General features: G+C 44.9%; 1 protein-coding gene across 1 annotated transcript in view; it reads left to right on the forward strand.

Moving 5' to 3' along the window:
• The window catches only part of LOC128343996 (serine protease inhibitor Kazal-type 5-like), a 226428-nt gene that overhangs the window by 159391 nt on the left and 46221 nt on the right, over positions 1–20816 (forward strand). Inside the window, exons 16-21 of the mRNA XM_053293435.1 lie at positions 3280–3364; positions 10189–10316; positions 12093–12156; positions 15085–15206; positions 16916–16964; positions 18656–18797. Of these exons, the coding sequence (XP_053149410.1) occupies positions 3280–3364; positions 10189–10316; positions 12093–12156; positions 15085–15206; positions 16916–16964; positions 18656–18797 (590 nt within the window). The remainder of the gene's footprint in view (positions 1–3279; positions 3365–10188; positions 10317–12092; positions 12157–15084; positions 15207–16915; positions 16965–18655; positions 18798–20816) is intronic.

Below are 20816 nucleotides of genomic sequence, written 5' to 3' on the forward strand. Positions count from 1 at the left end.
CAAAGCAATGTGCCGCCCAGCAGCCCCTGTGGCAGGGAATCACCTCTGCCACTCACCTGGCTTCCACAGAGCCGAGTCCTTGCCAGCAGCCAGGGGAGTGGCGGAGGCGATTCCCCACCACAGGGGCTGCTGGGCGGCACGCTGCTTTGCTGTACAGCGTTCAGGTGCGGCAGGAGCGGAGGTAAGCACCAAATTCATTGACTCTTAAAGGTGCCTCCTGCCACCCCCCCGTCCCCAGCGGTGCGTTCATAGGCCGCCACTGGTAGGATGGGAATATATTAAGTTGTGTGTTGAAATGTTTCTGCTAATTCATATTTGCATAAATATACCTGTTTTACATTCTTACATTCTTGTGAGTTCAGTTGCTGTTTGTGCCCTCAAGAACCCTGTGTTAAAAATTCTGTGTGTGTGTGTGTGTGTGTGTGTAGGGGATGATGTTTCGCACGCAGTGGGGGGGGGGCAGGGTGCCAAAGGCCTTTAGGTCCAGGCTCCAAAATAACTTAGGTGCACCTCTGATAGCAACTGGGATTCAAGGGGAGGGATGTGTTGATTTTGCACCATAATGAGGAAGCTGGACTGCAAATGTCAGACTTAATGTCTTTGAACCTAGGTAAGTCTTACTGGTTTCTCCTGTGGTAGAACAAGGACAATGACATAGCAATGACAGAGCCCCTGGTGGCGCAGTGGTAAAACTGCCGCCCTGTAACCAGAAGGTTACAAGTTCAATCCTGACCAGGGGCTCAGGGTTGACTCAGCCTTCCATCCTTCCGAGGTCGGTAAAATGAGTACCCAGAATGTTGGGGGCAATATGCTAAAATCATTGTAAACCGCTTAGAGAGCTCCAGCTATAGAGCAGTATATAAATGTAAGTGCTATTGCTATTGCTATCTGGAGATCTGAAGTGTGGTTTTGTCAATATGCTGATGATACTGTGCATTACTTTTTGTTGGCTCTGATCCTGAAATAACAGTTTCAGTTCTAAACTAGTTTGGGGACCATGACTGAGTAGATGAGACTGAACCAGAAAAGGCAGAAATGATGCTGGTTGATTCTCCTTGCTCCCAGGGGTCTTTCTTACCAAATCAAGCCCACAGACCCGGTGCGTTCTTAGATCTAAGCCTACTGTTGAAGGCACAGGTGGCAGCAGTGACCAGAAACACATTCAGTCAGAAGCCTTATCTGAAGAGATTAAATTTGGCTTCCATAACCCATGCTTTGTAACATTCAAACTCACCTGCTGTAATGCACTCCATTTAGAGCTACCTTTGAAGAATGTTCAGGAACTCCACCTACTGCAGCATGTGATAGTTCATCTTCTTATAGGAGCAGGTCACCATAATCATGTTATCCTGATCAATTCTATTTCAACCTGTAAAGTCCTATACTGCCTGTGTCCAGTCTGTTTGAGGACTCTCCTCTTCCCTGAAAATGCCTTACATTATGCAGGGGTCTTGTTCCATGGAGAAATTTATCTTGGTCTTTCATGTCCCAACCTAATTCATTTGATGGATATGAGTGCTAAACCTCCACCATCATAGCTCAAGCCCTGTGGAAGCCCTTCCCTGGGGAGCTTGGATGGTGAACTACTTGTCCAGAGGCAGGGCAATATCACAAATATATTATAAACTAAGCTTTTCATATTTGTTACCAAACTAAGCAAGTGTAACACCCTGGACCAGGTCTCATGATCCGTGAGACCCGGTTGGGGCTGTGAGCAGGAAGATTGCCGGCTACATGATTTCTGGCTCCAAGACGGAGCTGGCGGGGCCTGGGGAGCTCGGGGGCCACGTGCACCACGGAAGCCTCAGTATGCCCTGCGTGAGTGCGCAGGGCATCCTGGGAAAACCTCCGAGCCAGGAGGTGGCTTTTCGCCGTGGCTACTCACGAGCAGATAGCCTGGGTTTGCAGAGCGCTTGCTCCGCAAACCCGGGCTAAGGGGCGGGCTACAGGAGCAGGTTAGCCGCTCCAGAATCACTGGGCTCAGCTGTGAGCCCAGTGGTTCTGACGATCAGCAAAAATCGGGCTAGCGGAGGCTAGCCCGATTTTTGCTGATCGTCAGAATAGCCCCACTCTCTTACCAACTAAGGCTATCAAAGCTGAAGTGATTAAAAAACTCTAATCTTACGAGTTCAGGATGTCCACAATCATGACTCAGTTTTCACAAACTGGTGGCACTTCATAAAGTTAGGAATAAAGTCATCATAATCATCATCATCATCACCACCACCACAGAACAACAGCATGAGGTCATCCACACAATCAAAAACTGTGTTCTACCTGGGTTTGGGAGCTATGTATGCACCCAATTTTCAGTTGTGTGGCAATAAGGTAATAAGGTAAGAGGAAAACCTGAGTAGACGTGATTATGTGGAAGCAAGGTAGGAGGGATGTATCTTTTCCTCCTACATTGCTTCCACACGATCACTTTTACCCAGTTTTTCTTCTTGCCTTGTTTCCACACAACTGAAAATTGGGAGCACACACAGCTCTCAAACCTAGGTAGAACACAGTTTTTGATTGTGTGGATGACCTCCATGTGTCATAACAGCATTGACTGACATACCACACAGAATTATGTGTGTTGTGCAAAATAAAACTTGTGCCATTTCCCAAGAACACTGTTTCACTAAATGCAAGAATTGTGTGAACTTGACTGCGTTTCCAATGGCCATTGCTGGCTGCATTTCCAATTGTGCAAATTTGGCCATTATTTCCAATGGCCCTCAATTCCCAATTGAGGGCCATTGGAAATAATGCCTCTTAATTGCACAGCTGCATTTGTGCAATGCTTGCATTTAGTGCAACAGTGCTCTTGCAAAACTGTGCAAATGGTATATTGCAAGGTGCACATAACATTGCGCAACATGTCAGCCACTGTCTAAATCTTTTGTTCACTTCTCTCAAAAACGATATTGGTGAGCAGAGGGTGCACAGGAAAGGACAACTAAATGCTCAAGAGTGTGAAGTATCTTGCTTATTAAAAAAGGTGTAAGAAGGAGTTGGGACTTATTGGTTTTGAGAAAATACAATGGGAGGCATGATAATGATGTATAAAATTATGAAAAATGTGGTAGGGAGAAATTATTTTCTGTTTCATTGTAGCAGAAACTGACTAAGAGGAGTTTCAGCAAGACAAACAAAAGGAGGCGCTTATTTTCTTCATGCAGTACCTAATAATTAAGTTATGAAATTAATTGCCACCGGATGTTGTGACAGCTACTGGGATAGATGGCTGTTAAAAAGGATTAAACAAATGCACGTGTTTACCTTTTCTTCTAGGACAGAAGAGTCAACACAGTACAATGTCAATTGTGGAAGACCGTCTTTCAATGACCGACGAAAAAGAAAGGCTGTCGAGGAAAAGGTAGATTCAATCCCTGACACAATAATGGAACAACTATCTGCCACAAAATAGTAATGGGTGCACCAATGAGTACTGCACCATGTAATGGCTGCTATGGTGAGGAAAACTACTCAAAGTAGTCCTGTTGAAATTAAAAGTATAAGTTAGGCATTGCCTAACTTATCATTTTAATTTTGACCACTTTGAGTAATTTTCTTCATCAGGTCAGCCAATGTCAGGAGGGTTGGCAGAATATAGATTACTAGTGTTTTCAGGCCCATTAAATAACGGGCGGTAGTAAGTGATCCGGGCCCACCCCAACTCCCTCTTGCCCTCCCCCCTCCCCAGAAGTCTTGCGCTCCACCCACCACTCACCCGGCAACTTTAGTCAGTTGGGGCCCAGTCTTCCCCTTGCCACCGCCTCCATGGCCACGCTGCCGGTCCGATCTGGGCCGCCCCCGCCCCCGCCTAACATTCCCGGCCGGTCTCCCCGGCCGGGCAAGGGCCCCAAAGTGTCTCCGCCACCGGGCGTTGCCGGCGCCGCCAGGCCTCGGTGGCGGCTCCGCCACCACCTTGGGCGGCTTTCCTCGCCGCCTCTTGCCCCCGCCCGGCTTCCTCTGGCCCCCCGCCCGGCTTCCTCTGGCCGAGACGGCGGCTCCGCCGCCGTCTCGGCCAGCTTACCCCGCCGCCTCTCTCCTTGCTTCCCAGCTTCTTCAGGCGGCCGCTTCTGGCTGCCCAACATGGCCGCCGGGTGCTGGCTGTCGTGCCTCCCTGGCCTGTTCTGGGCATGCGCTCCGCACATGCCCAGAACCGCCAAGGGAGGCACGGACACACGCTTGGTGTCCGTCCACGGACGGACACCAAGCGTTTTATTAGAGAGGATAGACAATTTGACATATATACCCAAGTATCAAATGCCTTGAAAGAAGAGGTCCTGAATTATGCGCACAGTGAGCATCCTCCTCAGTGGAATGAATTTTTGCCATATGTGTGCACATGTATGTGTACAGTAAACAAATTAAATATGAGACAGGGCTTCTGTGTCTCTTACTGTTTACAGAAAGGAGAATCTCAGAAGCCCTATTTGGACTAGGGGCTGTAACTGGGCAGTTGAGTTCAAAGAACCCGAGCTGCCCAGCTCCTGGGGGCCGCCTGGCTCACTGCTTGCTCCTCTTCCCAAGCTCCAGCGGCCTCATTTCCCAGGTGGCTTCATTGTTGGCTGGGTATTTTCCTCACACGGAGTGAAAGAAAAAACAAATGAAACACCCAGCCAGCAATGAGGCCAGCTGGGAAATGAGCTCTAGAGGGCTGAACTGGCCCTACCGGGTGCCGGCCATGCCTCCTGCATGTGATGTCACATGCAGAGGGTATGGCCGGTACACACGAGGGGCCACAAGGAGAAAGGCAAACACAAGCCCACATTCTCACTAGCTACAGTACACACCTGATTTGGAGATTATCCAAAAAGATGCTTTTCAGGGTCACAGTACTGAAAGTAGGTCTGGAAATCCCATCTGGGCATGTGACCCCCCCCCCCGCACTCTTTACAGCTGTGGCAGTGTTTGAAGAGGCAAATGCCATAACTGTGATGGTGGGTGTTTCCATGATCAGGAGGTTGTGATGCCCCAGACTGCCAACCCCAGGTGAGTGATGCACTAGAATGGGAGCATCACTTTTCTGGACCCATTTTCAATGCTGCAACTGTGTAGAGCATCTTTTTGCCTTATACTTTTTTATTCAATTTTCACAACACAAAAGGACAAACACAAATGATACAAACACTCACAAACACGCACAATAAAGACTTCCATCTCATCGTTGGAACAAGTGTTGTTAACAATAACCGGATCTTGCCTATAGATTAAACCTTCTCTCCCCAGTAATTCATATAGAAAACAACTTGAGCATCTTTTTGGATAATGTCCGAATAGAGCTAGAAGGTATGGCTTCTTCCACCACTGCAACAAGATTGCAAGAGAAGCAGAAAGTCATTTCTATTCTTCCTCTTTCAAAAATACAAAAACCCTGGCCTATATTGAATTTGGCAATCCTAGTGTTTAGGGTCAAGCCATAAGAATCTGAAATACCCTTCCAATCATTATGAAAAAGAGACTACATATAAATATATATTACCATTTCCCTATGAAAATGTCTCCGATGCTGTATGCAAATTATATGCTTTGGCATGAGTATTTTTTCTTGTACTTCTACTACAAATATTTATATACTGCTTTTCAACAAAAGTTCTCAAAGTCGTTTACATCAAAAAAATAAATAATCAAAATGTTTCCCTGTCCCCAAGGGGCTTGCAACCTAAAAAGAAACACAAGGTAGAAAAACAATGGGTTTTGCTGGTATCTAGCAAAAGCCACTGGAGGGATGCTGTGCTGGGGTTGGATGCGGATAGCTCTGCCCCTGCTAAATAGAAGAGAATCACCCCTTTAAAAGGTTCCTCTTTGCTCAATTAACAGGGGCTAGGTAGATGTATTTATTTATTTATTTACAACATTTTAATACCACCTTTCTGCCTTGACAAAGGCACCCAAAGCGGTTTACAATATTAAAAGAAAAGAAGCAAATTACAGAATGTTAATAAAATGTTGTCTCAGGCTGTTGGTCTTTTCGGGAGCTGAGGACAGGAGCTCCCTGGCCTGGGTGCCTCCTTTCTTGCCTTCCTCTCAGGGCACCCTGGTCTTTCCGTACTCCTGGGAAGGTAGGGAGATCAGCTGAAAGGACACACATTTGCTCAGGTGTCCCTTCACAATTCTCGATAAACTTCTGAACATTATACATTTATGTTCTGATCTGTGTGTATTGTTCTTTTGAACAATCTGTGTGTATTTAAAAAAAAAATCTTGGGCGGGGGATACAAGGTTAAAAGAGAGAGAAATATTGCCTTTGCTGGAGTGAAACACTTCCTCCTAGTGACTGGAATCAAACAAAACAGATACATCAACCACTAAATATAAATGTTCCCTTGTTAGGAAGTGGGCACAATTTAGAGATGACTGTAGTGACTCCCTTTGAATCATGCACTTATATTTTGTGTAAGTGAACTAATCACATGTACTGGCCATGCATGGCATGCTCGCATTTACGGTTTACCTCAGGTATGGAATGTTTTACAGGAAGGGTGAGCAAACTATGGTTCAGGAATGTTTGGACTCCTTTCTGTGGGGACTGGTGGGTAGATTGGTTGATTTTCCAGTCTTGTACCAGTGGATTACCCTAGGTGGCCTTTTGGTACTTCCATCTCTATGATTCCATGTTTAGATCAAAGTATGCACATTTTACAGTTACACAAGCCCCTTTATCAAGCATGTCTCAGAAGCCTAACACTAAAATTAAAGTATCTGTGTTACATGTAAACAGACATGTTTTGTCATCCAACACAGATGACAAAAAGATACACAGCTGGTGAAAATGTTCAGTATTGTGTGTGTGTGTGTGTGTGTGTGTGTGTGTATAAGCAAGTAAGCCAGCACTTATCTAATTAGCAGCAATGATCGATACAACACATCAAATAATATTGTTAAATTATTTGAAGAACCAGAATGCCAAGACTACAGGGCAGCCCATAGTTATGTAAGAGCAACTAAGTGCTAGAACTGATTCTAATGGGAAGAAATAACAGTCATCCCTCAGCAACTGCGAGGGTTCAATTCCTGGAAACCCCATGATTGGCCAATTCGTGGTTGGCAAGGCATGAAAACCAATGGGAAACAGGGGTTAGGGGAATTCCAATCATGAAGATACCTAAAAATAAAGGGGGGGGGGAGAAAATTGATAAGTATCAGCAAAAATCCCTTAAAATCACCAAAAGTCAGCAAGAGGAGTGAGCAGATTGAACCTCTGGGGAAATTTGACCCCTCAAAATCACTAAAAGGCACTTTTGAAACCATTAAATTTTGAGGGTTCGGTTCAAGAGGAATGAGTGGATTGAACCTCTGAACCCACCCACCACCACCAGTCACTAAAGAATCTTTCCAACCGCAGATATTCAGGCGAGACCTGCCACAATTGCAGCGAAGGAGGGCAGGATGCCTCCTTGTCTTAAGGAGGCAATTATTAGACCTCTTCTAAAGAAGCTTGCATCACATCCCTCATAGTTGCTCCTGCTAACTCGGCAAAGAGGAACCTTTTAACGTGGTGATTCTCTTTATTTAGCAGGGGGAGAGTAACTGGCCCTATCCTCCCCCAGCACAGTATCTCCAGTGACTGTTGCTGGTGTCTATCTTATGTCTCTTTTTAGATTGTGAGCCCTTTCTGGAGAGGGAGCCATCTTATTTATTTATTTATTTATTTATTTATTTATTATTTCTTTGTGTAAACCGCCCTGAGCCATTTTTGGAAGGGCAGTATAGAAATCAAATAAACAAATAAACAAACAAATAAATAAATAAATTAAAGTTGAGCAATTATAGGCCTGTTTCCAACCTCCCCTGTCTGGGCAAGGTGTTTGAGAGGGTGGTGGCCTCTCAGCTCCAGACGGTCTTGGAGGAAACTGATTATCTAGACCCATTTCAAACAGGTTTTCCGGTGGGCTATGGGGTGGAGACTGCCTTGGTCGGCCTGATGGATGATCTCCAATTGGCAATTGACAGAGGAAGTGTGACTCTGTTGGTCCTTTTGGATCTCTCGGTGGCTTTTGATACTATTGACCATAGTATCCTTCTGGAACGTCTGAGGGTGTTGGGGGTGGGAGGCACTGTTTTACAGTGGTTCCACCCCTACCTCTCAGACAGATTACAGACGGTGTCAACTGGAGATTGTTGCTCTTCGAAATCTGAGCTTAAGTATGGTGTCCATCAAGGCTCCATACTTTCTCCATTGCTTTTTAACATCTACATCAAACTGCTGGGCAAGATCATCAGGGGATTTGGAGCTGGGTATTACCAGTACGCTGATGACACCCAGATCTACATCTCCATGTCAACTTCTTCAGGAGCTGGCATATCCTCCCTAAATGCCTGCCTGGAATCAGTAATGGGCTGGATCAGGGAGAATAAACTGAAGGTGAATCCAGGTAAGACAGAGGTACTTATTGTGCGGGGTCAGAACTCTAGAAACAATTTGTTCTCCCTGTTCTAGATGGGGTCACACTTCCCCAAAAGGAACAGGTTTGCAGTCTGGGAGTACTTCTGGATTCACACCTCTCCCTGGTTTCTCAGGTTGAGGCGGTGGCCAGAGGTGCTTTCTATCAGCTCCGGCTGATTCTCCAGCTGCCCCGTTTCTCGCGACCAATGACCTCAGAACAGTGGTACGTCTGTTGGTATCCTCCAGATTTGACTTCTGCAATGCGCTCTACGTGGGGCTGCTTTTGTACGTAGTCTGGAAACTTCAGTTAGTTCAGAATGCAGCAGCCAAGTTGGTCTCTAGGTCATCTCGGTGAGACCACATTACTCTTTTACTATGGAGCTACACTGGCTGCCAATAGGTTTCTGGACAAAGTACAGAGTGCTAGTTATAAAGCCCTAAATGGCTTAGGCCCTGGGTATCTAAGAGAGCGTCTTCTTCACTATGAGCCCCACCGCCCATTGAGGTCATCTGAGGAGGTCCGTCTCCAGTTACCACCAACTCGTTTGGTGGCTACACAGAGACAGGCCTTCTCAGTCGTTGCCCCAAGATTGTGGAATGCGCGCCCTGCTGAGATATGATCCTCTCCATCTCTGGCAATTTTCAAAAAACACCTGAAAACCCATCTTTTCACCCAAGCTTTCTCAGCTTTCTATTTTTTTTAGGTTTTAATCTCTGGTTTATTTTTTAATTGTTAAATTGTTTTAAGTTTTTGTAAATGTTTTTAACTTGTTTTATGCTATTGTTAACTGCCCAGAGATGAAAGTTTGGGGCGGTGTACAAATTCGATTAAATAAATAAATAAATAAATAAATGTCCCAGTCGCTGATACTCAAAATTGTGATTGGGAAAACCATGGTTGGTGAGGGATGACTGTATAAAAAAAGTTCTGTCAGAGCTTGTACAATTTCTGTTCAGTTTCTACATGTTTGTTCATTCATCCCTTTGGCTGGTATCATTGGGGTTAACCACTGTTAAGCCTACCAAAGTGGACTTAAAAATTAAAAAAAATATATCAAAGAGAAATTTGGCCTCAAAGGTCTAGATGATACAGGATGATCTACAGGCAGTTGTGCTATGGATTCCATCAACCCTAAAGACACATGAAGAAATAATCTCCATAATCAATTTATCCCTTGATCTCAATGGGACTGACAGCATGATCCAATCAGATGTAAGACCGAGTTCATGGGACTTGTGCTCTAGTCTACATGATTAGGATTGCTGCCTTACTGTAGAGTAGACATGCCTAGGATCAGCCTGTTTGTTCATAATTGAGTGAATTTTTACTGGTGGCATTTACATAGGAACATAGGAAGCTGCCATATACTGAGTCAGACCATTGGTCTATCTAGCTCAGTATTGTCTTCACAGACTGGCAGTGGCTTCTCCAAGGTCGCAGGCAGAAATCTCTCTCAGCCCTATCTTGGAGAAGCCAGGGAGGGAACTTGGAACCTTCTGCTCTCCCCAGAGCAGCTCTGTCCCCTGAGGGGAATATCTTACAGTGCTCACACATCAAGTCTCCCATTCATATGCAACCAGGGTAGACCCTGCTTAGCTAAGGGGACAAGTCATGCTTGCTACAAGACCCATCTAGAGCTCTTGCCAATATCATTTGCAACCATTTAATGCTCAGTTGAAGTCATTGGCAAGAATTGGATAGTCATGATCTTTACACGTTACAATTAGTCTCCATCATTTTGACCAAATTGAAAATCACATGAAGCAGCATCTGAGAAAGACATAGCTCTTTTTTCTCCTCTTTTTAGTTGGACTGCATTAAAATCCTAGCTGATCTAAAGGAGGAAGGGACTACCTGCAATGCCTTAAGGTCACCTGTTTGTGGCACTGATGGAAAAACATACAACAATATATGTTTCCTGTGTTCAGAAATTGTGTGAGTATAAGCAGTAGCTCTTGGTGCATTAAAAATGCCATTTAACTTGTAAGTGTTCATTGTAGGCAACTAAATGTGTTTACAACATTGCAAGCTATCAAACATCTTGGTGATTTCCCATAACAAACACAGAGATCAAAAAGCTCCCAAGATGACAGATAATTCAGGATAATGATGGTGTATCACTTTTAGGAATGTCACATTGGTCATCATTCATTTGGAAGCTCTAGCCATGTTTAATGACTTCCTTCATAATGGTATGAGTCAATGAGGAAGCATGTGTGCATGTGAAAATTTCTCATGATCCTAGGGGGTCCTGAAAGACCTAACTTCAAAATACAATAAGTGAAATCTGTGGAAATGGCAAGAGGCAGCCTCATATAAGGCTACTGCCACTTGATCAATTCATTCAATATAAAATAGGTTTTGTGTTGAGATTCCACTTCCCCCAAACTAAGGGCTGATTACCCTACCAACTGGGTGTGTGGTGGTAGTTTGAGAGCCATGTTGCTGTCCAGACAGACTCCCTTGCCTCCCTGCAGACAGTTTAGAAGGGCTCAGCGAGCTTTGGCCTCAGAGTCGGGGAAGGGGAAGGGGTTGAGTGTCATCCTGTTCCTCCTCCTTTCCCAGCTGGTCGGTCCTAGTGTCTGTCTCTCTCCAGAGGCCACAGGCACTCCTAACAAGCCAGCCTCTCATCCCTAGCTGGCCTCTTATATGCCTCTTCACAAACCATGCACCTCCCATCCCTTTGTGTTGGGCCAATGCCCATCTTTATTCCGCTTAAACCTTCATTCCATACAGCTGGCTTTGGCTCCTTCCCCAGACCTCCCTCCTCCCTCACAGGCCCCCCCTTCAGAAGGTGAACCTCTGTCATCACTCATGTGTGCCTCTCTCCCAGCCCCTCCCTGCTGCTGCCTGCCCCCCACCCCCTGGCTCCACAGTTGGAGCTCCCAGCTGTTCCAGCGTGGTCCGGACTTAGCGGGCCTACCCTCCGCTGGAAGGCAGGATGCTCTGGTTCTCCCCTCGGCTGCCACCCATCCCCACCTCTGTGGAGAGTCCCTCAGCCCCCTCCCCATAGATAAGGACAGCCAGCCATGCCGGACAGTTGCACAGACACTTGAAAGTGTATACCACATGGCTCCCAACCCATTGGCCAATCACACACATCCACTGACATATGCAATTTAATATTTGAAATGTTACCACCATTTTTAAAGCATTTGCAGTGAGATGTAGACCTGAATCCTGCACATGAGAGGAGGGTACACATGAGTGGTTTGTCTTCACCTGCGTGCCAACATAATCTGGCTTTTCAGGCACTTTCCCCATAACTGCTTTACACCCAATGGTCATGTGGAAAGATCCTCAAAGCTGACAACGCAACACTACTCTTGGCAGCTTTTGTCTAGTTATGAAATATATTTCAGTTGGGTAATGCTGGATACTGAGAAGTGAAGACTCGTTAACAGTTGGGGTAGTGTGGGTGACCTTAAATGTGCAAGGTATTGGCCCACAGTTTTCAAATATGTGGCTGAGGGAGAATCTTCTATCCCAGTATATCTCAAGCCAACAGAGTATCATGTCCAATTTAGAATGCTTAGGCTTGGCCATCAGGTGTTTCTACATCCTCAGCATAACTATTTTGTTCTTCGGTGCATGTTGTCTTAGATATTTCTCATGTATATAAGACCATAAACTGACCATAAAGCTTCCCTCATTTTAGTGAGTTGTTAGAGTATATGATAAGACATTTTATGTCCCTTCTGCTGTTTGCAGGAGAACTGAAGATGCCCTTACACTAAAGCTTGAAGGTGAATGTCCTGAAGTTGTTGGCGAAAAGGTGAGACTCTTTCATTCACAGTGCTAGGAATGCAGGCAGCTCAGTCCTAGACATGTTTACTTAGAACTGGAAGTAAGTCTCAGACATTAAGTTCAATGGGATTTACTCCCAAGTAAGTGTGCATAAAATGTCAACCTTGGTTTTGCCTGTTAAAATGTCCCTGTTCTTTGCTCATATTAATATTGCATTCCAAGGCCCACAGTTAATAAAGATTCTATAGGGCAGGTTATTTGGGGAAAGCAATGACAGGCAAATGGATATAAAACAGGTCTTTAAAGACCTACAGTACTTAATGGATAGAGAACTCTAAGAGATACACTTGGAGGTTTCTTCGAAGATGACTTGGCCAACTGAGGAGTAACAGCATAACCTTGACATCCAAGGTGCTGGTATCCCGGGCCACTGCAACATCATCATGGTGGTTCTCCTACCACTAATGCACATAGGTACAATTGGTTTATAATTGGGGACCTTTGGAGCAGTTGAACTGCAGAGCAGACATGAACATGAGTGAGAGGATGAAGCTGATTGATTGTAGCATAGATTTAAACTCTATGAGTAGACTCTGCTACTCTGCTGTGGCATGACCTGTAAAAATGTACGGTAGTGGGGTGTGTGGTTTCCCCACTGCTTGCCATATTTTCTTTGAAGTGATCTTCAAGGGAGTATGCTGAGTGCAACTATGCCCTTTTGGAGTGAATGGAGCACTTGCCCTTGGCAGGGAAAGGCATTTAAATCCCTTTAAATGGCATGCAAGCCCTTCTCCTGACAGCAGATCTACTGCTGCCCTCGTAAGAGCCCCGAAGCAAAACTGTCTCGCACAACACAACTGCTGGGGAGGGAGGGCGGATACTGAATGGCACTACTCCAGGAAGGGATCATGAGGACTTCCTGGGAAGGAATCTGTATATGAGGGCAGGCAAAGGATCCTCAGATCTGATCCACTGTGACCAAGGATGCTCTGAAGATGGCTGACCCCGGCAAAGCAGTCCAGGGACAACAAACCATACTCCTGCCCCCGTGTCAGCTTGCCACCAGGGGATTAGCCCTCTCATGACGGGGCCAGTCCAATGGGGAGGACCAGAGGCTCCAAGACTTTGGTCTTCCATTGGACTGTGCTCTCATGAGTTCGGCCACCCAAATCAAGGGGTCCCTGCTTGTGTGTCCCCCCCCCCCATTCTTTGTGGTTAATAATAGAACTTTTACACCATGACCCCCTCCTCCCCAGGCAACCCAAAGGAGCAGTTGCCACTCCATGTCCCCTGGTGGTACCGGGTGAGCAGACGAGGGAAACAACAGGACTGAGGATAGATATCCGTGAGACCTGGTTTCTTCGGGTAAGCGGGGAGAATGGGCTAAGCCCGCTCTCCCCGCTCACGAGTGGAGAGGGAGCCCTGGGCGGCTGGATCAGCCGCCCACACGATTGCTGGCTCCGAGACGGAGCCGGCGGGGGCTGGGGAGCTTGGGGGCCGTGTGACCCCCAGAAGGCCCAGTATGTCCTGTGCGAATGTGCAGGGCATACTGGGAGACCCCCGGAGTCGAGAGGCAGCTTTTTGCCTCCCCTCATGCTGTGCTGTGGCTACTCATGATTTTGAAAACCAGGTTTGCCGAGCGCTCGCTCCGCAAACCTGGTTTGGGGGCAGGGTTTGTTGAGCGGGTCACCCACTCTAGAATCACTGGGCTTGCAGCCAAGCCCGGTGGTTCTGACAATCTGCAAAAATCGGGCTAGGCTTTCCTAGTCCGATTTTTGCAGAACGTCATAATAGCCCCATTTACTCTCATTCAAATTGCCTGGGTTCGGACAGCCTTCTGCTGGATGGTTCTTCTCATGAGTAATGCGATAGGGTGTGTGCTAGCCCCCAAAGGGAAGGGGCTGGGTCCCCCTTCCTGAAATTTGTTGTACAAAAAATAGAGTAGAGCCATTAGAGAATTCCTGGGTGGGTCAGCCTTGTAAACCCAACCCCAGGAATCACTGCCCTGCTATATGCAGTGATCTCATCAGTTTGCCCAGTTTATGGTGCTGCCACGATCACATGTGTGGAAACAGTGGTGGGGCAAGTGCTTGGAGAGCCTAGAGCCTTTGGAGTCAGGTGGGATAGATAGATAGACAGACAGACAGACAGATAGACAGATAGATAGAATAAACCGCAGTGTCTGCTGTTAAAGGATCAGGTATCATTTTCTGGGAAAGACCTCTGCTGAAGAGCCTGGGAAGCACTGCAGAATTGGGGCTAGATGGCCCAATGGTCTGGTTCAGTATAACCAGACCTTCATAGGTTCCCCTGCACCCCTATTTTATTCTGTACCAGCTTTACTGTCAGGCTAGTATTTAAAGACAGTTCCACATAAAAGTCAATGAAGTCACCCAACTTCAAGATGACAAAGGCATAAATGATTGCTGCCAGAAATATAACGAAGCATATCAGATCCTTGTAATGACCACAACCTGGAATTTTCGGCACAGCTATTGATCCACAAATACCTGGTGAGAATGTTGAAAAAAAATACAAATTAGGGAAATAAACATATGTTTATTTCAAAATGAAGAACCATCAATTTGTGCAAGGTCCCCATGCCCACATACCATTTGCTTTAATTCTGTGAATACCTTGAGTGCAAAATTGAGGTTAAAGTTGACTCTTACTTATTGAGCCCAATGGAACTACTAAAGGGTTGCAGATCTATTGAAGAGTACTCAAGTGCAGGGAATCTCCAGGTTTCAAGGGGTCCTCAGGAAACTGCCCTCCATGGACCCATCCTACCTGAGTGGGCCCTGAGGGACCACTACCACATTAAAGCTGTAGGCATGGGGTAGTCTTAGGGCCCTGACCCCCAGCAATTGCCTAATGCCAACCTCTCTCAAACGTAAGTATAATCTGGGGAGAACTGCAAATGTGCATTCTTGCATTTTTGGTACTGTTTTGTTAGGTTAACTGCAGCAAGTATCCTCAAACCAGAGGAAGAGTACTTTGCAAGAGGAACACCCAGGAAGTTTGTGGCACAGATGGTGAGACACACCTCAATGAATGTATGCTCTGTGACAGAATCTTGTGAGTATACCAGAAACTTTCACCTCCTTTCTACAAGTCTCTTATCCATGATAAAATCAGATCTCACTGAGATTCTTGTGACTAGAAATCCTGTGCCTAGCTCAAGGTCTGCAGGACAACAATTCTCTTATCTCCTTATCTTCAACTGCGCCCAATTGCACCATCTGACCTCCTTTTTATTTTCACAGAACTATTTGCATTGTAATAAACTCAGACTGTGTAAGTAATAGCAAAGGTGTCTTCCTAGTGAAGGAAGGTGTACAAAAGTAGTTAAGGGAGCTGCTGTAGCATAATGGTTGAGAGACTGAGCGGTGACTCAGACCTCCCTGGTTCAAATTTCATCCCCACCATGAACTCAGTAGGTTAGGCAGCCCTTAGGCAGCCCGCTCCTTCTCAGTCTCAGTTCCCTACTGCAATATGGGAACAGTACTACTTATGTTACAAAGCTGTTTTAATCATGATAAGAAAATGCATATGAAGAGCTCTGAGCACTTGAAGGCATACAAATACTAAGTATTATTGTTAAGTACCAGGATCTGGAACCTTAGGAGGTGGGAGGGAATTTAATGCAACTAATGTTCCAGAATCCTAGCCATTATGCCCCCTTGATACAATTACGTCACCCGTTGTGGGCAAGGTTTATAATAAAAGGGCAAACAGAAATAGACATAGAGCCACTCTTTTTGGCAGAATCCCAGTCTACATTCTGCCATGTGACTGCATCACATGACAGTGAAGATGTTGCTTGCCAGGAGAAATGGGCAGTTCCCAGTAAAAAGGTCAATTTATGGAACTATGTGATGTGGATTAGGGATGTGCACAGAATGGGATTTGCATTACGTTCCAAGCATGGAACGGAATAAAAATCCCTGGAACATTCCGTCAGAATAACTGGGCAAGCCAGTTGTTCCAACAAAACAAGCTCAGAATGTTTTGAATGTTCTGAGTATTCCAAGCTCCATTTTGGTGGGCTGTTTTCCCCTTGCTTCCTGTTTTAGGCACTGGCTTCCAATTGGTTTGAAATCTCCTAGGTTCTTGGTTGGCTTGTGACAATGGGATTGTTAGGACAAACTACACTGTGATAGATTGGTCCTTGCCATTCAACTCCACACACAAACACAAATTGTACATAACTCTAGTTGTTCTTTAAGCAGCTTTAAGAAGGGGCATTATAGAAAATCAGTTCAAACAGCTGGGTTGCAACCATGCCAAAAATTTCCAGTTAAAAGTTAATGTGTTAATTTACAAATAAATTCAATAAATGCACATCAAAGAACATTTATTTTCAAGCATAAAATGTAGAACAAGTCTTCAGTTTGGTCAATTGCCACCCAATTCTATTAATTTGCCTTAGCTGTCCTTGTCTGTGCAACCCCATCCCTGAGCATTCCAGAAAGCCTTATATAAATTCATATGCAACAAGTTAATTGTCTCCTTCCTTCCTGCCTTCCCAAGTGGAAATAAATATGCCCATTATACAGTGAAGCAATGATGGCAGACGCTGCTGAAGAAGCCATCAAAACAAACCCACCCAATATCTGTAGACTGAGTCAAAAGAATACATTTTTCTCAGTCTTGACTTCAGATGTGAAATTATCCTAAGAACAGTTCAGTGCATGATTTGTGGAACGTTAGATGAACTTATATGGTGGCTGCTCTGATGCTAAAGCAATGAGTGTTCACACTTGTTTATCATCTTCTTTTCACAGGAAAACTAAATCTGAGATTGGTATAAAGAATATAGGACCATGTCCTAAGGTTAGTCCTGCTCTTTTCTTATAGACTAACTTCAAACATCAATTCAGTATATAATATCAATAACTCATCTATCCACTTACTGTAATCCTAAAGCTGAAGGGAGCGGAATACTTCTGTAATATATGTGATGTGATCTGACTGCTTGATGTTTGTATGATTTGTATTCCACCCTTCCACCTCGGTCATGCCAGGCTTCCTTTTTTCCAGTGTTGCTCATGTCATCCACCCAGCTCAGGTCATTGTGATATATGCAGAACCTTCAGCTGTTGGATGTCAATTGCTCACTATGATTCTCTTCCCAGATGTAAAAGAAGTCATATTGCCAGAAAGCTTCAAGAACAGAAAGTGACAAAGATTTTAAAAAGTGAGATAAAATCACATGGTAATAACCAACGTCTGGGCTGCTACAACGCCCAAATGCTGCAGAAAGATGACTGTGTTTCCTGATTCTCAGTTTAAGGGTGGAGTGTGATGTTTTCTCTGCACATATATATTCCTAAGCCCATGGCTGCTAAGATAATGGAAATGTGGTGTGAGGACATGGAGAGAGAAGAGAGTTACAGGGAAGGAGGAGTACTTACCCCTCATGCCTGCTGCTTCCTTCCTGGAGATTTATTGTGCATTTATTTAAAATATTCATATCTTGCCTTTCCTGTGCTCAAGGTGATGTACATTAAAATAAAAACACTACATCATTAAAATGCAATAAATTAAGCAATTGAATATGGCTATAATAAAAACAAAGCTCAAGGGCAACCTTAAAAAGAGGCAAATTAGTGCTACAAAGTGCAGAAGCACTAAAGCCATCAGTACAAATTAAAGGCCACTTTAAAGAGACATGTTTTCATATGGTGCAGAAACCAAGAAACTAAGTAGTCACAGTAGTGGTCACCATCACCGTTGTCATCGCCACCATTTATTATGCTCAATAAACCAGATTTAGCAGGACAATAACAACAGGTATACAAGAAATGTCCACTAATTTCTTCCTAAAATGTTTGCCCCCACATTAGTGTTGTAAATGAAACAAGCTTTGGAACTCCATGTTTATATCATAACGTCTAATTCTTCCCTAACATACACCAAAGATTTTCACTTGGGCTTTTCATGAGAATGTTATCCAACACATCAAGTCTGCAGCCACATGTCTGTTTAGGAATAAGCCCCACTGAAACCTCATATCAGATATCGGTCTGATCCAGAGTCACTTTCACAGAGCCAGTCTCCAAGTGGCTCTGGGCAAATCCACCATTATGTAGGAGTTTGCTAGAAATTCTCCCTCCAGATACAGAAATGGTAACCAATTTAGGTAATCACTATGACAGCCTTGTGCATCTCCCAGATAATGTTTTTGGATGTGAGGATGTTTGCTCTATAGAGAGAGAGAGAGAGAAAGTGTGTGGCTGTTCACACAAGCAGCCCTACCTGGGCTTGCACAGCCCTACCTGGTTAGGGCTGCTTGTGTGGAGTGCCAGGATTGGGCCTGGGCCTGATTGTAGCGCTGCCCCACCAAGCTGCCCAAGTATTTTACCCAGGCTTTTACTGAAGTAGAAGGGCACAGGTACACCCTTCTTCCTCAGACCCTGGTTGTGTGGCTGCTCAGGCTGCCTGCAGACCAACCAGCCACAGAGCCGGGCGGCTAGAGCATTCGGCAGTGAGAAATCTCCCAGTGCACCATGCTCCTTATGCAGTGCATTGTGGGATTTCTAGAGGTGGGGCTTCATTTCCCGGCCTCCAGATGGCTGTGCCACTCTTGGCAGCATGGCTCGTGTGAGCGCACAAGCAGTGCACTTCGAGTGGCCGAAGACACCACGAGGATCATCTGGGTGGAAGGTAGGTGCGATCCTGCCTCCCCCTCCAGCCCTCCCTGCCCCAGGCTACAAGGTCATGTGAATGACCTTAGTAATGGTTTAAGAAATATCAGTGTGATTTGGATATCAAACATATCATAAATACTAGTGAATTTATGGTAATAACCCCAACTAGCTTCATAAACATTTGTTAGAGATTTTGTTTTCTCCAAGTTCATGGCACCAAATGGCCCAGGGCCAGTCTGTCTGAAGGAGCAACTTCTCTGATATGTCCCTGCCTGTTCTTTAAGATCATCTTCAGAACTCTTCTCTGGTTGCTGCTGTCCATAATGGTGTGATGGGTGGCTGTCAGGGAGAAAGCCTACTCAGTAGCGTCCCCGCTCCCCACCTCACCACCACCTCCTGTCTATGGAATGCCCTCCCTAGAGAGCTTTATCAGTCAACTTCTTTGTATCTGTTTGTATCTGCCAGATGAAACCCTTCCTCTTCTGGAAAGCTTTTTACCTTGTAATAGCTGCTTCCCTGACTTCTTCTGGCTTTATATCCACTTACTGGCTCTTTTAATTGTGTTTAGAGTTGTTGTTTTAAGATTTTATTTTTAATGTTCTTTTCATAAACCACTTTGAAGACTCTGTTCAGTTGAGTGGTACATAAACATAATAAATAATCAATTCTCCCCCCCCCCCACCCACCAGGACAAGTGATACATTTATCATCAAGGAAATGATTGAATCTTCAAGTCCAGCAAAATCTGGCTTCATCCTATATTTTAGAAGCTCTTCCTTGTCTATCATATGTGAGCAAGAATCCTGAACTGGCCTTGGTGAGAGGAGGCAGACAGACTTTGTTGACCCAGTAAACCATCAGATTTATCTCATCCTTTCATTTCCTTACAAGTTCCACTCTTACCATTCCTTCAGACTATCTAGAAGAGTTTATCATATTCATGAATCTCATTACTTTTCCAATAAAAGAAACTAAGACCCCTGTCATTGTTCCATTTGTCTATGTTTAACTATATATTTAATCACCAGTAGAACTTGATTTTTTGTCCTATTAGGTCTCAATAGAAATGATCAAATTCATTGATGGATCTCCCAATACACTGATTCCTTGACTTTGATTAATTGCAAATACTGGGGTGCTTAATCACACTAAGAGTTGACTTAACATTGAAAAGATACACAGATTCCTCAATAGTACCATTCAGTACAAAGAAAACTACAGAGGTGAAAACCTTACTCAATAGTTACATTTAATTGTCAGATATGGTACCAGATATTGATGCAGTGTATTTTGTGCCTTGGGTAAGTCATTTTACATCTTGGATTTCTTCACCCACTATGAAAATCCAAACATACTCACTTCTGCCAAATAATAGAGTTGTTCAGATGACCCATGAGTCTGGGGCTAGTGAGGACTGTGGGGAAAGGCAGGAAACAGGAGCTAGGGTTCACCTGGTGCTGTCATGCCATGTGCTCACACGATTGGCATGGCAGCAATGTTCTTGATGAGGATCAGGAGGAGGAAGTCCTCCAGTATCCCACAATGCATTGTACAGGCAGCGGAGAGTCTACCTGCATTGTGCAGGCAGCTCCCATCTTCCTGGCTGCTTTATATATGCTTTATAATCCTGGCTGCTTTATTCTTTATGGAGAAGAACAAGCCAGGCTACGGGGAGCTCCCACAAATAGCCCTGATTGCTCACATTATTGGGGCTGTGCAATAACTTCAGAGCTGTGAGGCTTTAACCTTGGTTAAAGCCAAAATAAGAAATTAGGGTAGCCCTGCTCCGGATCAGCAGGGTAGGAGTGGGTCCTGTGGCTCCCACTCCTACCCTGCTGTGGCTGGTCATGTGAATTAATAACTCTTGTTTGTAGCAAACCTCTCTTCTGCAGACAATTGACCTTATATAAAATGACTTATACTACTCTTTTAGGGACAAGAATATAGCAAGCCTATATAGATTTCACTGAGTATATTCATAACCACCAAGACTGTTCCCTCTTATGTTCACCAAGATTATTCCCTCTGATGTTCT

This window comes from Hemicordylus capensis, chromosome 2 (assembly GCF_027244095.1).
Source record: "Hemicordylus capensis ecotype Gifberg chromosome 2, rHemCap1.1.pri, whole genome shotgun sequence".
NCBI lineage: Eukaryota > Metazoa > Chordata > Lepidosauria > Squamata > Cordylidae > Hemicordylus > Hemicordylus capensis.